Source organism: Glandiceps talaboti, chromosome 4 (genome assembly GCF_964340395.1).
Source record: "Glandiceps talaboti chromosome 4, keGlaTala1.1, whole genome shotgun sequence".
Classification (NCBI taxonomy): Eukaryota; Metazoa; Hemichordata; class Enteropneusta; family Spengelidae; genus Glandiceps; species Glandiceps talaboti.
Genome location: NC_135552.1, coordinates 1,784,450 through 1,806,124, shown reverse-complemented (window position 1 = coordinate 1,806,124; position 21,675 = coordinate 1,784,450). Strand labels below are relative to the sequence as shown.

At 36.4% G+C, this 21,675-nt stretch overlaps 2 protein-coding genes across 2 annotated transcripts in view; both read left to right on the top strand.

Moving 5' to 3' along the window:
- Window positions 1-9,572, top strand: part of LOC144433582 (actin-like protein 6B) — a 40,601-nt gene extending 31,029 nt beyond the window's left edge. Inside the window, exons 10-13 of the mRNA XM_078121899.1 lie at window positions 2,137-2,217; window positions 5,898-5,993; window positions 6,936-7,022; window positions 7,563-9,572. Coding sequence (XP_077978025.1) covers window positions 2,137-2,217; window positions 5,898-5,993; window positions 6,936-7,022; window positions 7,563-7,643 — 345 coding nt within the window. The 3' untranslated portion in view covers window positions 7,644-9,572. The remainder of the gene's footprint in view (window positions 1-2,136; window positions 2,218-5,897; window positions 5,994-6,935; window positions 7,023-7,562) is intronic.
- A 10,370-nt stretch (window positions 9,573-19,942) lies between these two features.
- Window positions 19,943-20,843, top strand: LOC144434659 (neuroglobin-like). Its single transcript, XM_078123165.1, has one exon. The coding sequence runs from the start codon at window positions 20,104-20,106 to the stop codon at window positions 20,686-20,688; it is 585 nt and encodes a 194-aa protein (XP_077979291.1). The 5' UTR covers window positions 19,943-20,103; the 3' UTR covers window positions 20,689-20,843.
- Window positions 20,844-21,675: the final 832 nt, after the last annotated feature.

Below are 21,675 nucleotides of genomic sequence, written 5' to 3'. Positions count from 1 at the left end.
AGCTTTTTTGGGTTGTTTTAATATGCTCCTCAATTTTATTGGACAGATAATCACTTTTGGCATTCTTAATTGTCCGCTGTACTCTATTTCTGATTCTGTAGTATTCTTTATAAAGTACCTCATTTTTGTTTGCTTGAACTGAAGTAATGCCACATCTATTTCTGAAATACATTCAAGGATTTCTACTGTCATCCACGGTTCTGGGCATTGTTTCAGCCTTACTTCTTTAACAGATGCAACAACGTTCAGAACATCGGTAAACATGACTTTAAACAATGACCAGGCCTCATTCACATCCTCACAGGTGGTAACACTATCCCAATTTGTTCTTTCTAATTGACCAGCCAGTGTTTCCTTTGAATAATTTTTCAGTGATCTAATTGTAACATTTTTGTGGCAATTAATTGTACCCTTGACAATTTTCCTGGTACAGTACAATTTCCCCATCTGTTATCAGGATTGCCAAACCATAGCACAAATACTGTTGTAAGAAGATTCTATAACACTTATTTTCATTGTGTTTCAGTGCCACTGTGTTTTGGTGGCAATGGGAAGGGTGTCAAGTATACATGTAACCCTGTCAGTGATTTCCTAGCTATTCAGGGATTGGCTTTGCAAACCATATTTGCAGTGTTTTGTTGGGTTGTTAAGTAGGTCAAATTTACTAGTGTTTTGTTGGGTTGTTAAGTAGGTCAAATTTACTAGTGTTTTGTTGGGTTGTTAAGTAGGTCAAATTTACTAGTGTTTTGTTGGGTTGTTAAGTAGGTCAAATTTACTAGTGTTTTGTTGGGTTGTTAAGTAGGTCAAATTTACTAGTGTTTTGTTGGGTTGTTAAGTAGGTCAAATTTACTAGTGTTTTGTTGGGTTGTTAAGTAGGTCAAATTTACTAGTGTTTTGTTGGGTTGTTAAGTAGGTCAAATTTACTAGTGTTTTGTTGGGTTGTTAAGTAGGTCAAATTTACTAGTGTTTTGTTGGGTTGTTAAGTAGGTCAAATTTACCAGTTTTTCATGGTTAACTACCTAAAGAGAAAGATTACAGAAACAGCTGTACAAGTTTAACCAGTTCCCTGCCCCCATTATAGGGGGTTCCCAAAACTTAGCAAACAGTTCCCTGCCCCCATTACATGGGTTCCAAAACTTAGCAAACAGTTCCCTGCCCCCATTACATGGGTTCCAAAACTTAGCAAACAGTTTCCTGTCCCCATTATAGGGGTTCCAAAACTTAGCAAACAGTTCACTGCCCCCATTACAGGAGTTCCAAAACTTAGCAAACAGTTCCCTGCCCCCATTACATGGGTTCCAAAACTTAGCAAACAGTTCCCTGCCCCCATTACAGGAGTTCCAAAACTTAGCAAACAGTTCACTGCCCCCATTACAGGAGTTCCAAAACTTAGCAAACAGTTCACTGCCCCCATTACAGGAGTTCCAAAACTTAGCAAACAGTTCCCTGCCCCCATTACATGGGTTCCAAAACTTAGCAAACAGTTTCCTGTCCCCATTATAGGGGTTCCAAAACTTAGCAAACAGTTCCCTGCCCCCATTACATGGGTTCCAAAACTTAGCAAACAGTTTCCTGTCCCCATTATAGGGGTTCTCGAAACTTGGTAAACAGTTCCCTACCCCCATTACATGGGTTCCAAAACTTAGCAAACAGTTCCCTGCTCCATTATAGGGGGTTCCCAAAACTTAGCAAACAGTTCACTGCCCCCATTACAGGGTTTCCCAAAACTTAGCGTACAGTTTCCTGCCCCCATTACAGGAGTTCCCAAAACTTAGTATACAGTTTCCTGCCCCCATTACATGGGTTCCCAAAACTTAGCGTACAGTTTCCTGCCCCCATTACAGGAGTTCCCAAAACTTAGTATACAGTTTCCTGCCCCCATTACATGGGTTCCCAAAACTTGGCATACAGTTTCCTGCCCCCATTACATGGGTTCCCAAAACTCAGCGTACAGTTCCCTGCCCCCATTACATGGGTTCCCAAAACTTAGCATACAGTACTGTACTAACGTTAGTACAAGTTAACCTCTCATTAGACTCAGATGCCACGAACAAAGAGAAATGTAATTACTTCAATTAGTACTGAGAATGTTGAATGAGAATTCACTATCCATGTTTTGTTTCTTTATATTTACAGGGTTTAGATGGTAACACTATGTTGAGTGTAGGCCACGTTGTATCTACAAGTATAGGACTGTGTGATATTGATATAAGACCTGTAAGTATGTTGTAGTAATGTTAATCATTGTGTTCTCTAACAAAAGACAACATATTTTTCTTGTGGTTCAAAATGAGTAAGGAATAGACAAACACCAAATGTAGAATGCACACTGGTGTATCAAATTGATGTAGAGTGAACACTGGTGTATCAAATTGATGTAGAGTAAACACTGGTATATCACACTGATGTAGAGTAAACACTGGTATATCAAATTGATGTAGAGTGCACACTGGTATATCAAATTGGTGTAGAGTGAACACTGGTATATCAAATTGGTGTAGAGTGAACACTGGTATATCAAATTGGTGTAGAGTGAACACTGGTATATCAAATTGATGTAGAGTAAACACTGGTATATCAAATTGATGTAGAGTGAACACTGGTATATCAAATTGATGTAGAGTGAACACTGGTATATCAAATTGATGTAGAGTGAACACTGGTATATCAAATTGATGTAGAGTGCACACTGGTATATCAAATTGATGTAGAGTGAACACTGGTGTATCAAATTGATGTAGAGTAAACACTGGTATATCAAATTGATGTAGAGTGAACACTGGTATATCAAATTGATGTAGAGTAAACACTGGTATATCAAATTGATGTAGAGTGAACACTGGTATATCAAATTGATGTAGAGTGAACACTGGTATATCAAATTGATGTAGAGTAAACACTGGTATATCAAATTGATGTAGAGTGAACACTGGTATATCAAATTGATGTAGAGTGAACACTGGTATATCAAATTGATGTAGAGTAAACACTGGTATATCAAATTGATGTAGAGTGAACACTGGTATATCAAATTGATGTAGAGTAAACACTGGTATATCAAATTGATGTAGAGTGAACACTGGTATATCAAATTGATGTAGAGTAAACACTGGTGTATCAAATTGATGTAGAGTAAACACTGGTATATCAAATTGATGTAGAGTGCACACTGGTATATCAAATTGATGTAGAGTAAACACCGGTATATCAAATTGATGTAGAGTAAACACTGGTATATCAAATTGATGTAGAATGCACACTGGTATATCAAATTGATGTAGAGTGAACACTGGTGTATCAAATTGATGTAGAGTGCACACTGGTATATCAAATTGATGTAGAGTAAACACTGGTATATCAAATTGATGTAAAGTAAACACTGGTATATCAAATTGATGTAGAGTGAACACTGGTATATCAAATTGATGTAGAGTGAACACTGGTATATCAAATTGATGTAGAGTGAACACTGGTATATCAAATTGATGTAGAGTGAACACTGGTATATCAAATTGATGTAGAGTATACACTGGTATATCAAATTGATGTAGAGTGAACACTGGTATATCAAATTGATGTAGAGTAAACACTGGTATATCAAATTGGTGTAGAGTGAACACTGGTGTATCACATTGATGTAGAGTAAACACTGGTATATCAAATTGATGTAGAGTGAACACTGGTGTATCAAATTGATGTAGAGTGCACACTGGTGTATCAAATTGATGTAGAGTGCACACTGGTGTATCAAATTGATGTAGAGTAAACACTGGTACCAAATGTTAAAATTTATAGGAATATTTGTGTTTAACGATTGGCTGTAGTGGTTAGTGTATACCTGTTTTGAGGAGAGCAGATAATCCATTATCATGTAGAACCATTTGTGAATTGACCTAATGTCAATATGTGAAGGCATCTATCTAAGCTCAGACTAATATCAATATGTGAAGGCATCTATCTAAGCTCAGACTAATATCAATATGTGAAGGCATCTATCTAAGCTCAGACTAATATCAATATGTGAAGGCATCTATCTAAGCTCAGACTAATATCAATATGTGAAGGCATCTATCTAAGCTCAGACTAATATCAATATGTGAAGGTATCTATCTAAGCTCAGACTACTAAAAATACAGACTAGAAACACAGCTTTTCCCTTGATGTGATGATGTTACTTATTTGCTGTAGCGATAATCTTTTAATCCTAATTAGGGACCATTGATTATGTATTAAGTTGCAATGTTACGTTTCATCACGTAAAGTAATGCGATATTTAGGCCTGAGTAAGTGCAATGAATAATTGTAGCGTTTGATGTTATTTTGAAGACCTTTTCTTTTGTGTGTGTACTTTTTTTCATTCCGATGTTTAACTGGAAGCAAAGCTACAATTCCTACATTAAACGTAAACATAAATAGATGGAAGCCTTTCAGATCTGAATCGCAAAGTTGGGTGATAGAGGGACTGTGGTTGGTGGATTATTCTGCTAAATTACGCCTTGCCTGCCCAATATTCTGACATTTCCTAACGCCAACATTAATTACGGAGCCTTGAAAACCCATGAAGTGTTCAGAGGTACCCCAATTTCCGTCAAAATTGGCAAATGTAGCACCCCAATTTCCGTCCGGCAAATGTAGCAATGCATTTCATGCAGCGGGCAGTACACTGACATATCGTTCACGTTTTCAGCATGATCTTGACTATTTCGGTTAATGTTACTGGAATTTGTAGCGTTTGCTTCCCATTAAACATCAGAATGAAAAAATGAGCATAAAAAACAGAAAACACTCTCAAAATCACAGCAAACCCTACACTCAGCTAGATCCAGAGATACGTCCCAACCGGAGGTTGACAGTGTCACACAGAAAACATGTTCCTGTGTATGTACTATAGTCTACATGCATAATGCATACTTGTAGTTGTATCAGGTTGTTACCAAACACATTTGTTGACGTGGATTTCGAGAGTGAAATGTTAGAGTTTAATGACTGTGAATGAAATGAAATTTTTTTGGTAACTGACTTTTATGACTCTGAGAACAAGGACGACCATATCGATGTATGATGGAAGATGCATGACTGATCAAGCGGCGAAGTCAAAACAGGCTACAAGCAAGGGTAGTAGAATCGAAGTGTAGTTTATTTTAATCCCTGGCCTACAGTAGTAGTATCCAGTTTTCAAATAAACTTTCAGCAAAATGTAGCACATGTACAACAGTATATCAATGGATGACTCGATAATTCATGTTCTGATTTACCCGAGGGAAAAGACCTATAACCGCATGATATTTGAATTCCGGTGTCAAAATCCTTGTAAAAATCACTTATTATATATTCATAAATAAAGGTTGCTAGGAACAAGCAACTTCAACAGACATTTACTCATCTGACACTTCAGTGATTTTAATTCTGACTGCATGAAGGTTTTCGTTTCCGGTCATAGACTACACTTACTAACCTTTGACCTTTTCAGCTAGAAACTGGTCGAGTCAATTGCAAAAAAACGTAAAGACTCGAAGTATAATTTTGCGCAACATCCGACAGTTTTCTGAGAGAGTTTAAAACAAAAGGCATGCTTGAAGGGTGAGATTGACAGTAGGGAGAGGGGTTAAAAGTCCCATTCACACCTAATACAATAGGCATTTCCAGTCTGTTCGTTAGTGGTCTGAGATCTAAGGGATTTAAGTTTGCAAATTTGTGCATGCAGCAATGAGAATTCTGATGAAATGATTTGTATGAAGTACATAGTTATTAATATCAGGGCACTATGGGCCATAGCATAAATATTGAACATTTGTAGAACTTTAGATGAAACTATCAAGAGTTCACCTTTCCAGCAACTGAATTGTTATGTATTCATAACTTGTCCTTATTATTCTTTTATTTGTCTTTGTATACAGAGTATGTATAACAGTATTATCGTGACAGGAGGCAATTCATTATTACTTGGCTTTATTGACAGACTAAACCGAGAACTGTCCAACAAAACACCACCAGTAAGTATTCACAGGGGCAGTGAGCTTGTCATTGATTGATTAATTGATTCATTGATTGATTGATGCATTCAAGTAAAAACAATTTTGTGTAAATTTCATACAGTCACTGCACTGTTTTACAATTTTACGTTATAGTTTGTAATGTTCTATTTGAACCAGTATGACTTTGTATGTATTCACTGGTTATCACTGTGCTTTAATCCAAACATTTAAGACTTGGTATAAACACCTGTTCATCGTGACTTACATTTATGACTTGGTATAAACACCTGTTCATCCCGACTTACATTTATGACTTGGTATAAACACCTGTTCATCCTGACTTACATTTATGACTTGGTATTCATCCTGACTTACATTTATGACTTGGTATAAACACCTGTTGATCCCGACTTACATTTATGACTTGGTATAAACACCTGTTTATCCCGACTTACATTTATGACTTGGTATAAACACCTGTTCATCCTGACTTACATTTATGACTTGGTATTCATCGTGACTTACATTTATGACTTGGTATAAACACCTGTTCATCCCGACTTACATTTATGACTTGGTATAAACACCTGTTCATCCTGACTTACATTTATGACTTGGTATTCATCCTGACTTACTTTTATGACTTGGTATAAACACCTGTTCATCCCGACTTACATTTATGACTTGGTATAAACACCTGTTCATCCTGACTTACATTTATGACTTGGTATAAACACCTATTCATCCTGACTTACATTTATGACTTGGTATTCATCCTGACTTACATTTATGACTTGGTATAAACACCTATTCATCCTGACTTACATTTATGACTTGGTATTCATCCTGACTTACTTTTATGACTTGGTGTAAACACCTGTTCATCCCGACTGACAGTAGGGAAGTGTGTCATTTGTTCAAATTAAACAAACCATCTGTAATGTTTTTATATATTTACAGAATATGAGGCTTAAAATAATGAGTAGTGCTGGCACAGCAGAAAGGAGATTTAGTTCTTGGATTGGAGGATCTATCCTTGCATCACTGGTAAGTTGTTTTAGTCAGTGTTTTTGTTATGGGCAGGGTTGGTAAGACTTAATGAATACCACAGGCCTTATACGTGGGTGGCAAAATTATGATTAAACAAATATAAATCCTTACAAATATTACATCATTTATCTTCTTTAGCAAAATTCAGATTTTCAGAAAATGAAATGTTGTTACAGACAGAAGGCACAAAATATAATAGTGTGACATGAAGCCAACTGCTCCAACCCTCTGATCACAATGAACCTAATTATAATTTAGTGTGATATGGTGGATGTGCTTTTACACTTTGCTGTATCTTGTCTGTTGAATAAACTACTATTGAACTTACATACATTGTTTTATACAGCTAATGCCTTCACAAAGAATTTCAAGACATATATATTACTATCTATTCCGTTGAGCATTCTCACTGTACAACACCTCTAATATCTGTCCTAGTGGAAACAGGCATTTAATAAATTTATTGATTGATTAATTTGGAAATGGGGTTTTTATCACAAAAGATGTTTAACCATGTTTGCATTTCCAATCCCACAGGGTACATTCCAACAGATGTGGATTTCAAAACAAGAGTATGAAGAATCAGGGAAAAGCTGCGTTGAAAGGAAATGTCCATAATTTCCACTTGATTTAGCTCTAAACTGCCTTTGTGTTTGAGAAAAGATAAAAGTCCCACTATTTGTATACTCCTGATATAAATGAAGTGTATATTATGAACAGATACAATATGTTGAGATTTATTGTGAATATTCTCAGCTCATCACTTTGTAGTATAACTGTTCTCATGTTCACCACTAGGTGGCGTATGAATGGGCAACAGGCCGGCGAGGCTGTCTAGTATGGAATATTAGGCCAAAAAAAGGATTCTTCCTGGTCAGCTTGTCTAAAATGGAATGACTACGAGATTTTTTTTAAATTCTCAACAAACCTGTCACTCAGTCTACTATTTATGGCAGTTATTATTCTTTTAATTTAGCACTTTAGAGCAAGTGTGTATGTGAGCCAGATGTCATTTGCTTGTTCATAACTGACTGTGCAGTTGTCTTCACTGAAATAGGGAGGGTTTTGTTTGTGTTTCCCCACAGATCTGCAGACGACATATGCTGAACAAACAAAAAAAGACAGACACGTTGGGTATTCAAGTGATGCGGATGCTGACCAGAAACAATTTTTTTTTTTTCATTTTGGCCTTACTAAACATTGATGATGTCTCTCTCTTCCAAATAAAAAAGTGTTTTAAAACAATATGAAATGAGCTTAAATGAAAACTGTATGTTTGTCTTATAGCATTGTTCAAACAAGAAGTCCAACAAAAGCATAAATAAATTGTACACATATTTTTGTGGGGTAGAATTATTGAAGGTTATGCTTGCCATCTTGCATTATGTCACCAGTCTGTTTCTCTATGCTATATTGTCACATTTTGTGTTTTATACATTCTGAGAAAGAATAAAAAATACAGTTTTTAGCACAACTGAACACAAGTTCTATAGGTATGGCAAAGTCTGTCTGTCTGTATGTGTGGATGTGTCTGTGTGTGTGTGTACACACACAACTTAAAGTAAAAAACCACTGAACTGATTGCCGTGGTATTTGGTAGGTATATTACCGTGGGTGTCTAGTTGGAAAATTGATCAAAATGGTCACAGGTGGGTGGTTTGGGTCAAAAAATGTGATTTTTGGTCAGAAAACTTAAATTCATAAACTTGGCAGATTGGTCTGAAATTTAGTGGAAACATTTGTAGGATTAAGGATTTCTCATGACATGGTGACCCCATCAGTGATACGCAAATTAGGTCTAAAATGTGTCTTTTTGGTCAAAAATCTATAATGCCAAAACCACTGAGCAGATTGGGTCAAACATTCTTAGGGGTGTTTAGATTAATATTAGTATTACTGAGTAAACACAATAATTGTTCATAAAATGGTGATTTAATCAATGATATGCAAATTAGGTCTAAAAATGTATAATTCCAGACTTACTGAACAGATTGAGGTGAATTGTAATTGGGATGTATCTGGGATGTGTAGGTGGAGGTGAATTCACAACCTGGTGATCCCATCGGTGATATGCAAATTAGGTCTAAAAATGTAAATTTTGGTCAAAAACTTGTATCTTGAAAAGTACATAGGGAATGGGGCTTAAACTTGGTGTAGTTGTTTCTTAAGGTGTTACTCTGCAGTTATTGTTCAAAACATATTGACAAAACTGGCCCTAGCAATCAAGACCTCACCCTTAGCAACAGTGAAATAATGATGCTTATTACAAAGATAACAACAGGGCAGGATAGGCAACCATATAAACATAAACAGAAAAGTGTACAGTTGTGCTACAATGCCATTGGCACTATTTTTTAGTCCCCGCGGACGAAGTCCGGAACGGGGACTTATAGATTGGGTTCCGTCTGTGCGTCCGTGTGTCCGTCCGTCCGTCCGTCCGCAGCTGTTTCTTGGAGATGCCTGGACCGATTTTTTTCAAACTTGGTACAGGGGCAACATACTATGGCATACATATGCACGTCAATTTGTTTTATGATACGATCCAATATGGCCGCCTAGCAACCATTTTGTTTGCGAATTTTCCCTGTCTAAAGCCATAACTCAGACATGCTTTAACAGATCTCATTCAAAGTTGGTATTAGGACAGTGTTCTATGACATACATGTGCATATTCATTGTTGTCATGATACGATCCAATATGGCCGCCTAGCAGCCATTTTGTTTGTGAATTTTCATGTCCAAAGCCATAACTCAGACATGCTTTAACAGATCTCATTCAAAGTTGGTATTAGGACAGTGTTCTATGACATACATGTGCATATCCATTTTCGTTGTGATACTATCCAATATGGCTGCCTGGCAGCCATTTTGTTTGCGAATTTTCATGTCCAAAGCCATAACTCGGACATGCTTGAACAGATCTCATTTAAAGTTGGTATTAGGACAGTGTTCTATGACATACATGTGCATATCCATTTTCGTCGTGATACGATCCAATATTTTTGTTTGTGAATTTTCCATGTCCAAAGCCATAACTCAGACTCCATTTTCATCATGATATGATCCCCCATACTCAACCAATCCTTTATTGTTGGAGGCATATTCCATGTCCAACAAGCACACACAACATATCTAAGTCTGTTTGTTTTAGGTTCACAAATGTTGTTGCGTGATCAGAGTAGTGATAATTCCTTAAAACCCAATTATAGCGGGGACTATGTCATTATCAATGACTTGTTCATAATGGACTGTGCTTTTTGTGTATTATGTATGGAATGACATTTGATCAAACCCTTTCTCTTGTGTACTATGTGTATCTTTTGCATATTGTATGTGTATGTGTGTGTGTGTGTGTGTGTACATGTGTATGTGTCTATGTATGTATGTATGTATGTATGTATGTATATATGTATGATTGTGTGTATGTATGTATGTGTACATACATGTATGTACATGATTGTGTATGCATGTGTGTGTGTGTGTGTGTGTGTAGGAGGTGTTTTTGTTTATATGTATATAGATGTGTGTTTGTTAGTTCCCGTCGGACAAAGTCCGGATGGGACTTATGGATTGGGTTGCATCTGTCCATCCGTCGCTGTTTCTTGGAGATGCCTGGACCAATTTTTTTCAAACGTGGTACAGGGCAACATACATATGCACGTCAATTTGTTTTATGATACGATCCAATATGGCCACCTAGCAGCCATTTTGTTTGCGAATTGTCCCTGTCCAAAGCCATAACTCACACGTGCTTGAACAGATCTCATTTGGTATTAGCACAGTGTTCTATGACATACATGTGTATATTCATTGTTGTCATGATAGGATCCAATATGGCTACCTGGCAGCCATTTTGTTTGCGAATTTTCCATGTCCAAAGCCATAACTCAGACATGCTTGAACAGATCTCATTCAAAGTTGGTATTAGCACAGTGTTCTATGACATACATGTGCATATCCATTTTCGTCGTGATACAATCCGATATGGCTGCCTGGCAGCCAATTTGTTGGCTCAGTTTTCATGTCCAAAGCCATAACTCAGACATGCTTGAACAGATTAGTGATATCAAAAACAACCATATGAGGCCAAACAACATTAACCAGGTTTGAAAATGACGACATAAACTGCCAGTTCCTTACAATCCAATCATAGCGGGGACTATGTCATTTTCAATGACTTGTGCATTATTGTTTTTAGCACAACTGAACTGAGGTTCAGTAGTGCTATAGGGATCGCCCGGCGTCTGTCTGTCTGTCTGTCTGTCTGTCTGTGTGTGTGTATGTGTGTAAACAACTTAAACTCAAAAACTGCAGAACCGATTGCCATGATATTTGGTGGGTCCATTACCTTGGGTGTCTAGTTGGGAAATTGTTCAAATCAAAATGATCGCATCACAAATGTGTGATTTGGGTCAAAAAATGTGATTTTTGGGCAAAAAACTTAAACTCAGAAACTACTGGGCAGATTGGTGCGAAATTTGGTGGGAACATTCTTAAGGGGATGTAAAGTAAGATTTGTCCATGACGGGATGATACATCAGTGATATGCAAATTAGGGCTAAAAATGTGTCTTTTTGGTTAAAAATCTATAATTCCAAAACCACTGAGCAGATTGGGCTGAAATTTAATGGAAATGCATTTAGGGATGTATGGACGAAGATATGTTACGCATACCATGATTCCATGAGTGATATGGAATTAAGGTGTAAAAATGTGAATTTTGGTCAAAAACTTATATCTCAAAAAGTACTAAGTGAATGAGTTTGAAACTTGGTGAGATGTTTCTAGAAGTGTTATTCTATATCATTGCTTTTCCTCAAAAATCTTCAACTCTGAAATTACCCAGTAGATTGAGCTTAACTTTGTTGAGAATGTGTAGATTTGTCCTCATTATAGCTGACACAGTGAGAACAGTACATTGTTAATTAACTATAATGTTTACTTTACTATTTCCTCTGGTGGTAAAGCCTGTAGCATGGCCAGTTTGGTTTATGACTTGATTATGTAATATGTTGTAAGACAGCTGTTTCATCACCTACCCATATAAACTGAATGTAGCTTGTGTTTAAAATATTACAATAAGACAACCAAGAAAGTTAAACATGTTACATTGGTATGACTTGGTTCCAAATTGATTTTAAAAAATAAAGAAGTACAAAACCTTGTAGACACATCCCTTTAAAGTTTGATTAGGATGTTGCTATACTTGTCTTGTACACTTCCAACATAGGATGGCTGGATTATGATGATGGAAATTAGGTATGACAATTTTGTTTTTGTTACAACTTTAAATCTTCAAAAAATTATATATCTATCATCGCCCTGAACATGAAGTTGTGCGGCAACGCAATATTTGCGCTATTTTTATATTATGTGTGCATGTACACCTGCTGAGAACTTATTAAATGCTTGGAGTTTTCATGGAGGTTACCCAACTATTGCAGCCAGTTGAATGTACATACCAGTAGTCACTACAGATGGTGCAGTGGCTGTTGACCCAACACATGACTTAATCCAACTACTGCCACCACACTAACAGTTTTAAAGGCATTGGTTATTTCCCATTATCCACTATTATTATTAAACACCACCACGGTGAATTTGTGTGAATGCACTGCATTAGCCAATACCTGTATTTGGATCTCTCTGGCTGGGCTTAACTGACTAGAGCAATGGGATGCTAAAATCACACAAGTTCGCAAAGTTAGACAATACATGTACAACAATTCAAAGTAAACTGTGACCCCCAAGAACTGATTTGTGAAAATGGTCCAACTCCTAATTCACCCAGCCCTCCTCGACCTATAATTACTGAATGCTCCCTAATGACGGAAACGCAGAGGCAGATAATATCACAGAAGAGTAAAATAAAGTTGACTATTTGAACAAAATCAAACCTCAGAAGCAGCAGTCGTTTACCTAGTCTGTAAGGTATGCCATGACCGGGTGCCCTCATACAACGTTCAACCTAACTTGTACATTTATAAAATACTGAAACTACACTAGCTATGCACTTTGTTTGCCTTCCATATCTTTAATCCCAGGCTTTGATCATGAGTTATGTGTGTGTGTGTGCCTTAATATCTCTCTGTATGTATGTAAACTACGTTACATGTATAGCGTTAAATGTGGACAACAGTCGCACAAACTGTAAGTTGAGAGTAAAATTGGTGTATTGAAAACTACATTACAGTATTTAATGTATTCCATTCCATTCCTCTTATGTGTATGGTTTGATATTGCATGCCTCGAAATGTCTTCCTACAGGTCAATATTTTCAGCAAAATGTTCAAATTTGGAGGGGGACACACCTTCCTCACCAACCATTATGATGATGCTTTTTTCCCCCAAATAAAGGTGGGGGGGGGGGGGTGACCCTGCTGGCTAAGTATTTACATATGAAGGTTTAAGAACCACATTATGTGAGATTTCTCCTCGCAAAATCTTTGTCTATCTGTAGAGAAATCTCTAATTATATGGGCCCTGAAGTCCATTGTCACTGTTACTTAAATCTTAGTCTATCTGTAGAGAAATCTCTAATTATATGGGCCCTGAAGTCCATTGTCACTGTTACTTAAACCTTTGTCTATCTGTAGAGAAATCTCTAATTATATGGGCCTTGAAGTCCATTGTCACTGTTACTTAAATCTTAGTCTATCTGTAGAGAAATCTCTAATTATATGGGCCTTGAAGTCCATTGTCACTGTTACTTAAATCTTAGTCTATCTGTAGAGAAATCTCTAATTATATGGGCCTTGAAGTCCATTGTCACTGTTACTTAAATCTTTGTCTATCTGTAGAGAAATCTCTAATTATATGGGCCTTGAAGTCCATTGTCACTGTTACTTAAACCTTTGTCTATCTGTAGAGAAATCTCTAATTATATGTGCCTTGAAGTCCATTGTCACTGTTACTTAAATCTTTGTCTATCTGTAGAGAAATCTCTAATTATATGTGCCTTGAAGTCCATTGTCACTGTTACTTAAATCTTTGTCTATCTGTAGAGAAATCTCTAATTATATGGGCCTTGAAGTCCATTGTCACTGTTACTTAAATATTTGTCTATCTGTAGAGAAATCTCTAATTATATGGGCCTTGAAGTCCATTGTCACTGTTACTTAAATATTTGTCTATCTGTAGAGAAATCTCTAATTATATGGGCCTTGAAGTCCATTGTCACTGTTACTTAAATCTTTGTCTATCTGTAGAGAAATCTCTAATTATATGGGCCCTGAAGTCCATTGTCACTGTTACTTAAATATTTGTCTATCTGTAGAGAAATCTCTAATTATATGGGCCCTGAAGTCCATTGTCACTGTTACTTAAATCTTTGTCTATCTGTAGAGAAATCTCTAATTATATGGGCCCTGAAGTCCATTGTCACTGTTACTTAAATCTTTGTCTATCTGTAGAGAAATCTCTAATTATATGGGCCCTGAAGTCCATTGTCACTGTTACTTAAATCTTTGTCTATCTGTAGAGAAATCTCTAATTATATGGGCCTTGAAGTCCATTGTCACTGTTACTTAAATCTTTGTCTATCTGTAGAGAAATCTCTAATTATATGGGCCTTGAAGTCCATTGTCACTGTTACTTAAACCTTCGTCTATCTGTAGAGAAATCTCTAATTATATGGGCCTTGAAGTCCATTGTCACTGTTACTTAAATCTTTGTCTATCTGTAGAGAAATCTCTAATTATATGGGCCTTGAAGTCCATTGTCACTGTTACTTAAATATTTGTCTATCTGTAGAGAAATCTCTAATTATATGGGCCTTGAAGTCCATTGTCACTGTTACTTAAACCTTCGTCTATCTGTAGAGAAATCTCTAATTATATGGGCCTTGAAGTCCATTGTCACTGTTACTTAAACCTTTGTCTATCTGTAGAGAAATCTCTAATTATATGGGCCTTGAAGTCCATTGTCACTGTTACTTAAACCTTTGTCTATCTGTAGAGAAATCTCTAATTATATGGGCCTTGAAGTCCATTGTCACTGTTACTTAAACCTTTGTCTATCTGTAGAGAAATCTCTAATTATATGGGCCTTGAAGTCCATTGTCACTGTTACTTAAACCTTTGTCTATCTGTAGAGAAATCTCTAATTATATGGGCCTTGAAGTCCATTGTCACTGTTACTTAAATCTTAGTAATAAGATAGTGGAGTGCCATTACTGTTTCATGTTGATTTTGTATTGTTATGTTGTGTAGTTATTCGTTACCTGATCTGTCTATTTTATTCTATTTTATTGTTCTTTTTGTACCGATGCAAAGGTGAAATAAATCTTCCATATGTCCTATAAAGCTTACAGTTTTAATGAATAATTTGCATAATTAATGACTTTCGGTAATTAGGCTTTATCTTTAAAGTTTGAAATTCATATAATATGGTACATATATCAACCATGACAAAGCACATATCCTCTAAAGCCTGTTAAGAGTTTTTAATTTTAATGACTAAATCGCATAATTAATGATTTTCGGTAATTAGGTATTTCTTAAGAATGCAAACTTCAAATTGCACTTAAATTGGTACATACATCAATTTTGAGATTATTCAGACACTTTCAGACAATAATTTCCAAGCTTTACAAGACAGCACCAACATGTAAAAAGCAACTACATAGGGTTGAAATATTTTTGAAATATAGTTTGATAGGATCTTGACAGTAAGAGGTAGGGGGAAGAGCTTGAGACTAGAATATGTCTACTGCATGTGGGTGTCCTATGGAGTCTCCCCCTAGAAGCCCTGGAGGTTTTTACTCTGAAAAGTCAATTTTGAGACTATTCAGACCCTTTCAGACAGTAATTTCCAAGCTTTACACCAGCATATAAAATAAAAACATGTAAAAAGCAACTACGTAGGTTTGAAATATTTTTGAAATAAAGTTTAATAGCATCTCGGCAGTAAAAGGTAGGGGAAGAGCTAACGTAAATGTAAATTTAAAATGAATTTCCCATGTCACATAAAAATGGGCCTGTAACATTAGTATAGGAGCTTTAATATTGCATGTATGCTAAAGTCACTGGTATGTTAAAGAACTTTAGGTGGTCATACCTAGTGTACAATAGAACTGGAATCTGATGAGATGTAGTGATTTGTAGTGTCAATAACATGTAGTGTCCAAAATAGAAAATGTATTAATCCCTTCTGACAAGTTCATACTGACGAGTAAGAACTAGCCATGAAGAATTACCATTACGAAACCTTCAAATTCACTTTTGCCCCAAAGTGCAATGTAAGTGAAGCATATGATTGTGAAATAGCCATGCATACACATGACATGTTCTGTAAGTAGAGTGGTAGCTAGGTAATTATACAATGTATATGTATATGTATAGTTATGTCTGAACTCTTATGTGAAGTAATATTAAAGAATTGATGTAAGAAATAGGGACAAGAACAAATATTTACACGTACCGCATTTCAGACAAGGCTATATGCCATTGTAGAAAAGGATTTTTTTACTCCCATCACAATCCAACACACAATGACCCCCCCCCCATCCACAATTTTCAAAACAGTATGACCCCCCCCCCCTCCCTACTGCCAATTTCAAAAACAGGGTGATCCATTACCTCTCCCCCGGCCGAAGAAACTGACCGGTCCCTAAATAAGATTTTCGTTTAATCAGATGATCAGCGAAGTTTGAAGGGATCAAGGTATCATTGATGTTGTCGACAGGCATTTGAAGGGATCAAGGTATCATTGATGTTGTCGACAGGCATTTGAAGGGATCAAGGTATCATTGATGTTGTCGACAGGCATTTGAAGGGATCAAGGTATCATTGATGTTGTCGACAGGCATTTGAAGGGATCAAGGTATCATTGATGTTGTCGACAGGCATTTGAAGGGATCAAGGTATCATTGATGTTGTCGACAGGCATTTGAAGGGATCAAGGTATCATTGATGTTGTCGACAGGCATTAGGAAGTTGATATCTTGTTTCGGGTAAACGTAAATTGTGAAGGGCAAAGTGACACCTTGTTATGTTTTCCTTTTTGTATTAGACATCCACATCTAGTATTTAACTAACGTAAACCAGTCATAGAAATAATGTTAATGTGTACTCGGCCTAGATGCAGGACAACTAAAAACAAGGATGCCATTGTTGATAATCTCAGGGTTAAAAACAGCACAACTCATCGGGTATTGGTACATATGCTCTGTGGTAAATATTTACTTTCATTTCACACTTAAGACTGACCTCGACAGTGATCTGGAATAATATGGACTGTACGACATCTTGCAAAGATAAGCCGAAGTCGGACAGTGAGACTAGTGAATATTGATGAATTGAAAGTTGAGATAGACGATGAATGTACTTGAATAGATAGCAAGACAGGCAGAAAGATATAAAAACTTTGCAAGACAACCTGATATTTACAAAAAGAAATAATACATACATACATACATACATACATACATACATACATACATACATACATACATACATACATAATATGCTGATTGATTGAAAACTTGATAACTTGGCTAATTATTCGATTAATTAGTTTATCAATCAATTGATGTATTGCTTGAAGAATCTACTTTCGTTGGACGTGACGATTTTGCAATCTTGGATTTAGTGTTTTAGATAAACCATTTTATTGTGGAAGGAAGGACCATGTGTTATTACAAATTTCCACAATTTTCTTACGTTTACGGCTCCCTTCAAATGAAACAATGTCACCCGCGGCAGCATATATGACGCGGCGCTAAATTTTGTCGTTTCTATGGTAACAGCTGTCGATGCTATCCACCGTTGAAAAATACTGCGATATACTAGTATATACAAACCGTGTATGGTATTAAAAACTGGTGATCGCTGTTGGCTGGGAGTTCGGCATTTACTCGGTGAACTGCTAATTCAAATCTATAGATTTGAATAGACAGAGAGAAATATGGATTTATTTCAGGATCGATTCCTTTATCGCCTAGTATTGTCTACATGTTTTAGTGCATTTCTTCACTACCATTACCATCTTCAATAAACGTAGTGAAACCTAATGCAATGGAATGTGGACTGTGCATTGTAAATTGACTGTCCTACATTGCAGTATTTGCTATTTCATCATATTATACACATTCCTAAGATTAATTGTATTTTGATTTATTTAATTGTCATAAAGTGAATCGAAAGAATGCTAATTACCGTCACCTTAGGGATGACGTGAGGCGATAGCACAAGTAGACATTAGCGACTAAATAACATGATGGTAAATAAACAAACCAACCAACGGAATTTTAACCATTTATTTCCTTATTTTTAATGGAGCTTTTAACATTACGAATTGCAGTCGTATGTATGTATGTATGTATGTATGTATGTATGTATGTATGTAATGTATGTATGTATGTATGTATGTATGTATGTAAAAAATAAAAAATAGAAATGTTCGGGTTTTCACCTGGCATTTCTCTGTCTCGCCAATTTTTCCTTTGAAAAAGAATATTTATTCGAAACGTCGGATTTAACAGCTATATATACGGACTGGTTTATTAGTTCCTTATGCATTTCTATGTATGTATGTATGTATGTATGTATGTATGTATGTGTGTATGTATTTGTGTATCTATGTAATGTAGGTAATACATGTATGTATGTAATGTAATAGATGTATGTATGTATGTATGTATGTAATGCAATATATGTATGTATGTATGTATGTATGTATGTATGTATGTATGTATGTTTATTCAAAAATTAAGTTAACTTTTCAACGTGAAAAATATTTATCTGTTGTTAGAAACACTTTTGATAGAATAGCTGTTACAAAACTAAGGGTTTCAATCCATATATTGCCAATTGAAACAAGTTGTTCAAATGCTTTCTAGTTATTCTCAGTACAGGAAAGCTTGCCGTCCTCGACATCACTCGGCCTTAGCGACCCCCTAATACATACCCTGGATACACACTAGTTTCAACGGCAAATAATAAACAAACTTCAAACCCTCATAACATACGCATTGAAAAGTTTAGAACAAAGCCAATCAAAGTCGGAAAATTGGGGAAAAATTGATCCAAGCCAAGCACTGAGTACAAAGCCCAAAGTAACAACATTTACTTTCTCATTTGCATTGTCGTCATTCTGTTAATAAATGCACTGCGTTCTGGCAGCAAACTCGCTCCTCAGTATCGAAAGATTTGAAAGATTTTCAATTTTGATCAAAGAAGAGGTGGTGTGGATTTATCTTGGCGAATTCTCCAGCAAGATTGCCCACAGATGTGGTTTATTTATCGTGGTGTGCGACATTTAGATCGTTGGGTCAATATTCAAATTGGGATAGTTCAAACTGTAACAAGAGTTTCCAACAGTTTACAGTTGTAACGTAATTAGCAAAAACTTAAAGTATTTAAATCGCTCATTAATAATCATGGCTGTTTAAGAAAGCCTAATGACATCTAGCCATTACCCTAAAGAATATGTGCACCGAATTTTGTTTGACTTGAGCCAGACACGGACTTTTCATCCCCAACATAAAACCTTCCTTACCCAAGGTAACAAAAATGTGAAATAGCCCCCCCCCCCGTAATTGCTGAGTGCTCCCTAACGAATAATACAACACAGGCATTGCGTCTATGCACTTTACCTCCTTAAATCCGAGTGACATTTCTCCTGACATTCGGAACCGTGTTTTTGGTTCAGAAGTTCAATCGTTTGTTTTTACAATAACAAATTACAACTTCCGGTGAATATTGCTATCGTGAGTACTCATATTACTTCGATTTAAATACGCAGTTTCTATCCTATTTAATGACTTGCACAAAACGACGTATCGTCAACCCTACATATATCTTGTGATTGATGTGACGTCATGTAATAAGATTCGAACAACGTAGTACAGTACGTCACCATAGAACGAACGATATTGATAGCAGTGCATGTCTCGTTACAATTTTAGAACAAACCAACGACCGATGTCCATGTTTCACATTAGTCCTATGTAAAACGACTCATAATATTCTTTGCTTGCAGGGTCGAATAACGCAAAGCGAGACGGGCAGATTGATTGATTACTCACAGAAATACGGACTCTTTTTCATATTATCGACCTATCGCACAGATTTAGACGATGGGGTGCACCCCTTCCACTGCCACATCGATGGATCCGGAGTTTCATGGCCCGGGAGCTGTGGGCAATGTGCCCCTGCTCGAAGAACGACAGAAGCGGATAGTCAGACGAACATGGCGACCTCTAGCAGACGACATGACAGAAAATGGACAGAAGGTATTCCTACATATTTTTGCGAGCTATCCAGAAATTAAATATTTGTTTCCAACAAGGGAAGTGGAAGGCAAAAATAACCTTTACAGAAATCCACACTTTCGAATGCATTCGTCACGTTTCATGCAGAGTGTGGGAGCGGCTGTTGATAATCTCAGTGATTTAGATAATGCTTTAAAACCACTTCTTGTAAGACTCGCCAAGACACATGTTCGTTTTAAGGGATTCAAACCTGATTATTTTGACGCCTTCGAGGAATCTATGCTGTCTGTGTGGCAAGAGGAACTGGGGGAGAGATATACGTCGGAAGTCGAAGACGCCTGGAAGGTCTTGTTTTCCTACATCAAAGACTGTTTGAAATTAGGTTATGAAGAGGCTATGGACGAAAAACTGAAATTGAATTTAGTTGAGACCGCTGACACCACACAATAACATATGGATGGGTCAATTGTAATGCATTATTGGTAAAAGTACCATTAATTGCCACCAAAGCGACAGCTACGACACATTACTGTACAATTATGTTCATTTGGCGACTAAGGAACCATAAGAATGTAAATATCTACATATATTAGTCTTCATTTTCAGTTGTCATACTAAAAAAAGAGATATTTCGCTCTTCCGTTTTACTAGTGTAAATCAAATTAATGTTTGTTCATAGACAGGATACATACGTTTTACGGTTTAGTTTATTTTTACGCTAGTAATTTTTGCTTGTATACGTGACACGTGACGTAGTTTTGTTTAGTAACAATGAAAGTTTTCAATTAAACGCTTTTAGGTATTTGGTTCATAAATAAATGACTTTTAATTGATTTCAATTAATTAAAGAGGCCGTACGAATGAGGAATTTGGTATTTATTTTGGACTTTTAATGTACAGAACAACTTTATCACGGCATCCAACTTGATAGCAGTGTCCAATACCCAATACAATTTGACATTTGTAGCTAGTTTCTACACTTGCAGCACAACAAATTATTTTTTCTAGCTCATACCTTGGCCTGGAAACATTTTTTTCTGTCTTGACTTGGTCAGCAAATTGTTTTCCTGCTTTTGGTCGGCTACACATTTTTTAGCCAACCCCCATCCCCCCGGGGGGGGGGTGCTATTATAATGGGCTTTGTGTGTCCGTGCGTACACGTCATTTCTCAGACATACAATATCTGATTTCTTTCAAACCTGACACAAAGGTGTGATGTGGCACATATGCATGTCATTTTTGTTTATATATGCAAATTTGACAAAATGGTGGCCATATTTGTAGTTTAAAAATCAATATTTACTGCATAACTAAAAAACTGTAATACACAGACACTATATTCGAATGTCTATCCTCATTTGATCAGATGCAAGCTATCTTTGGAGACCTTTGACCTTGACCTTCAGGGTCAATTATCAAAATCAAGCCAGTTCCTGC

Excerpts from the sequence above, each read along its gene's own strand:
- LOC144434659 (XM_078123165.1), top strand. The coding sequence starts at position 20,104 with ATGGGGTGCACCCCTTCCACTGCCACATCGATGGATCCGGAGTTTCAT.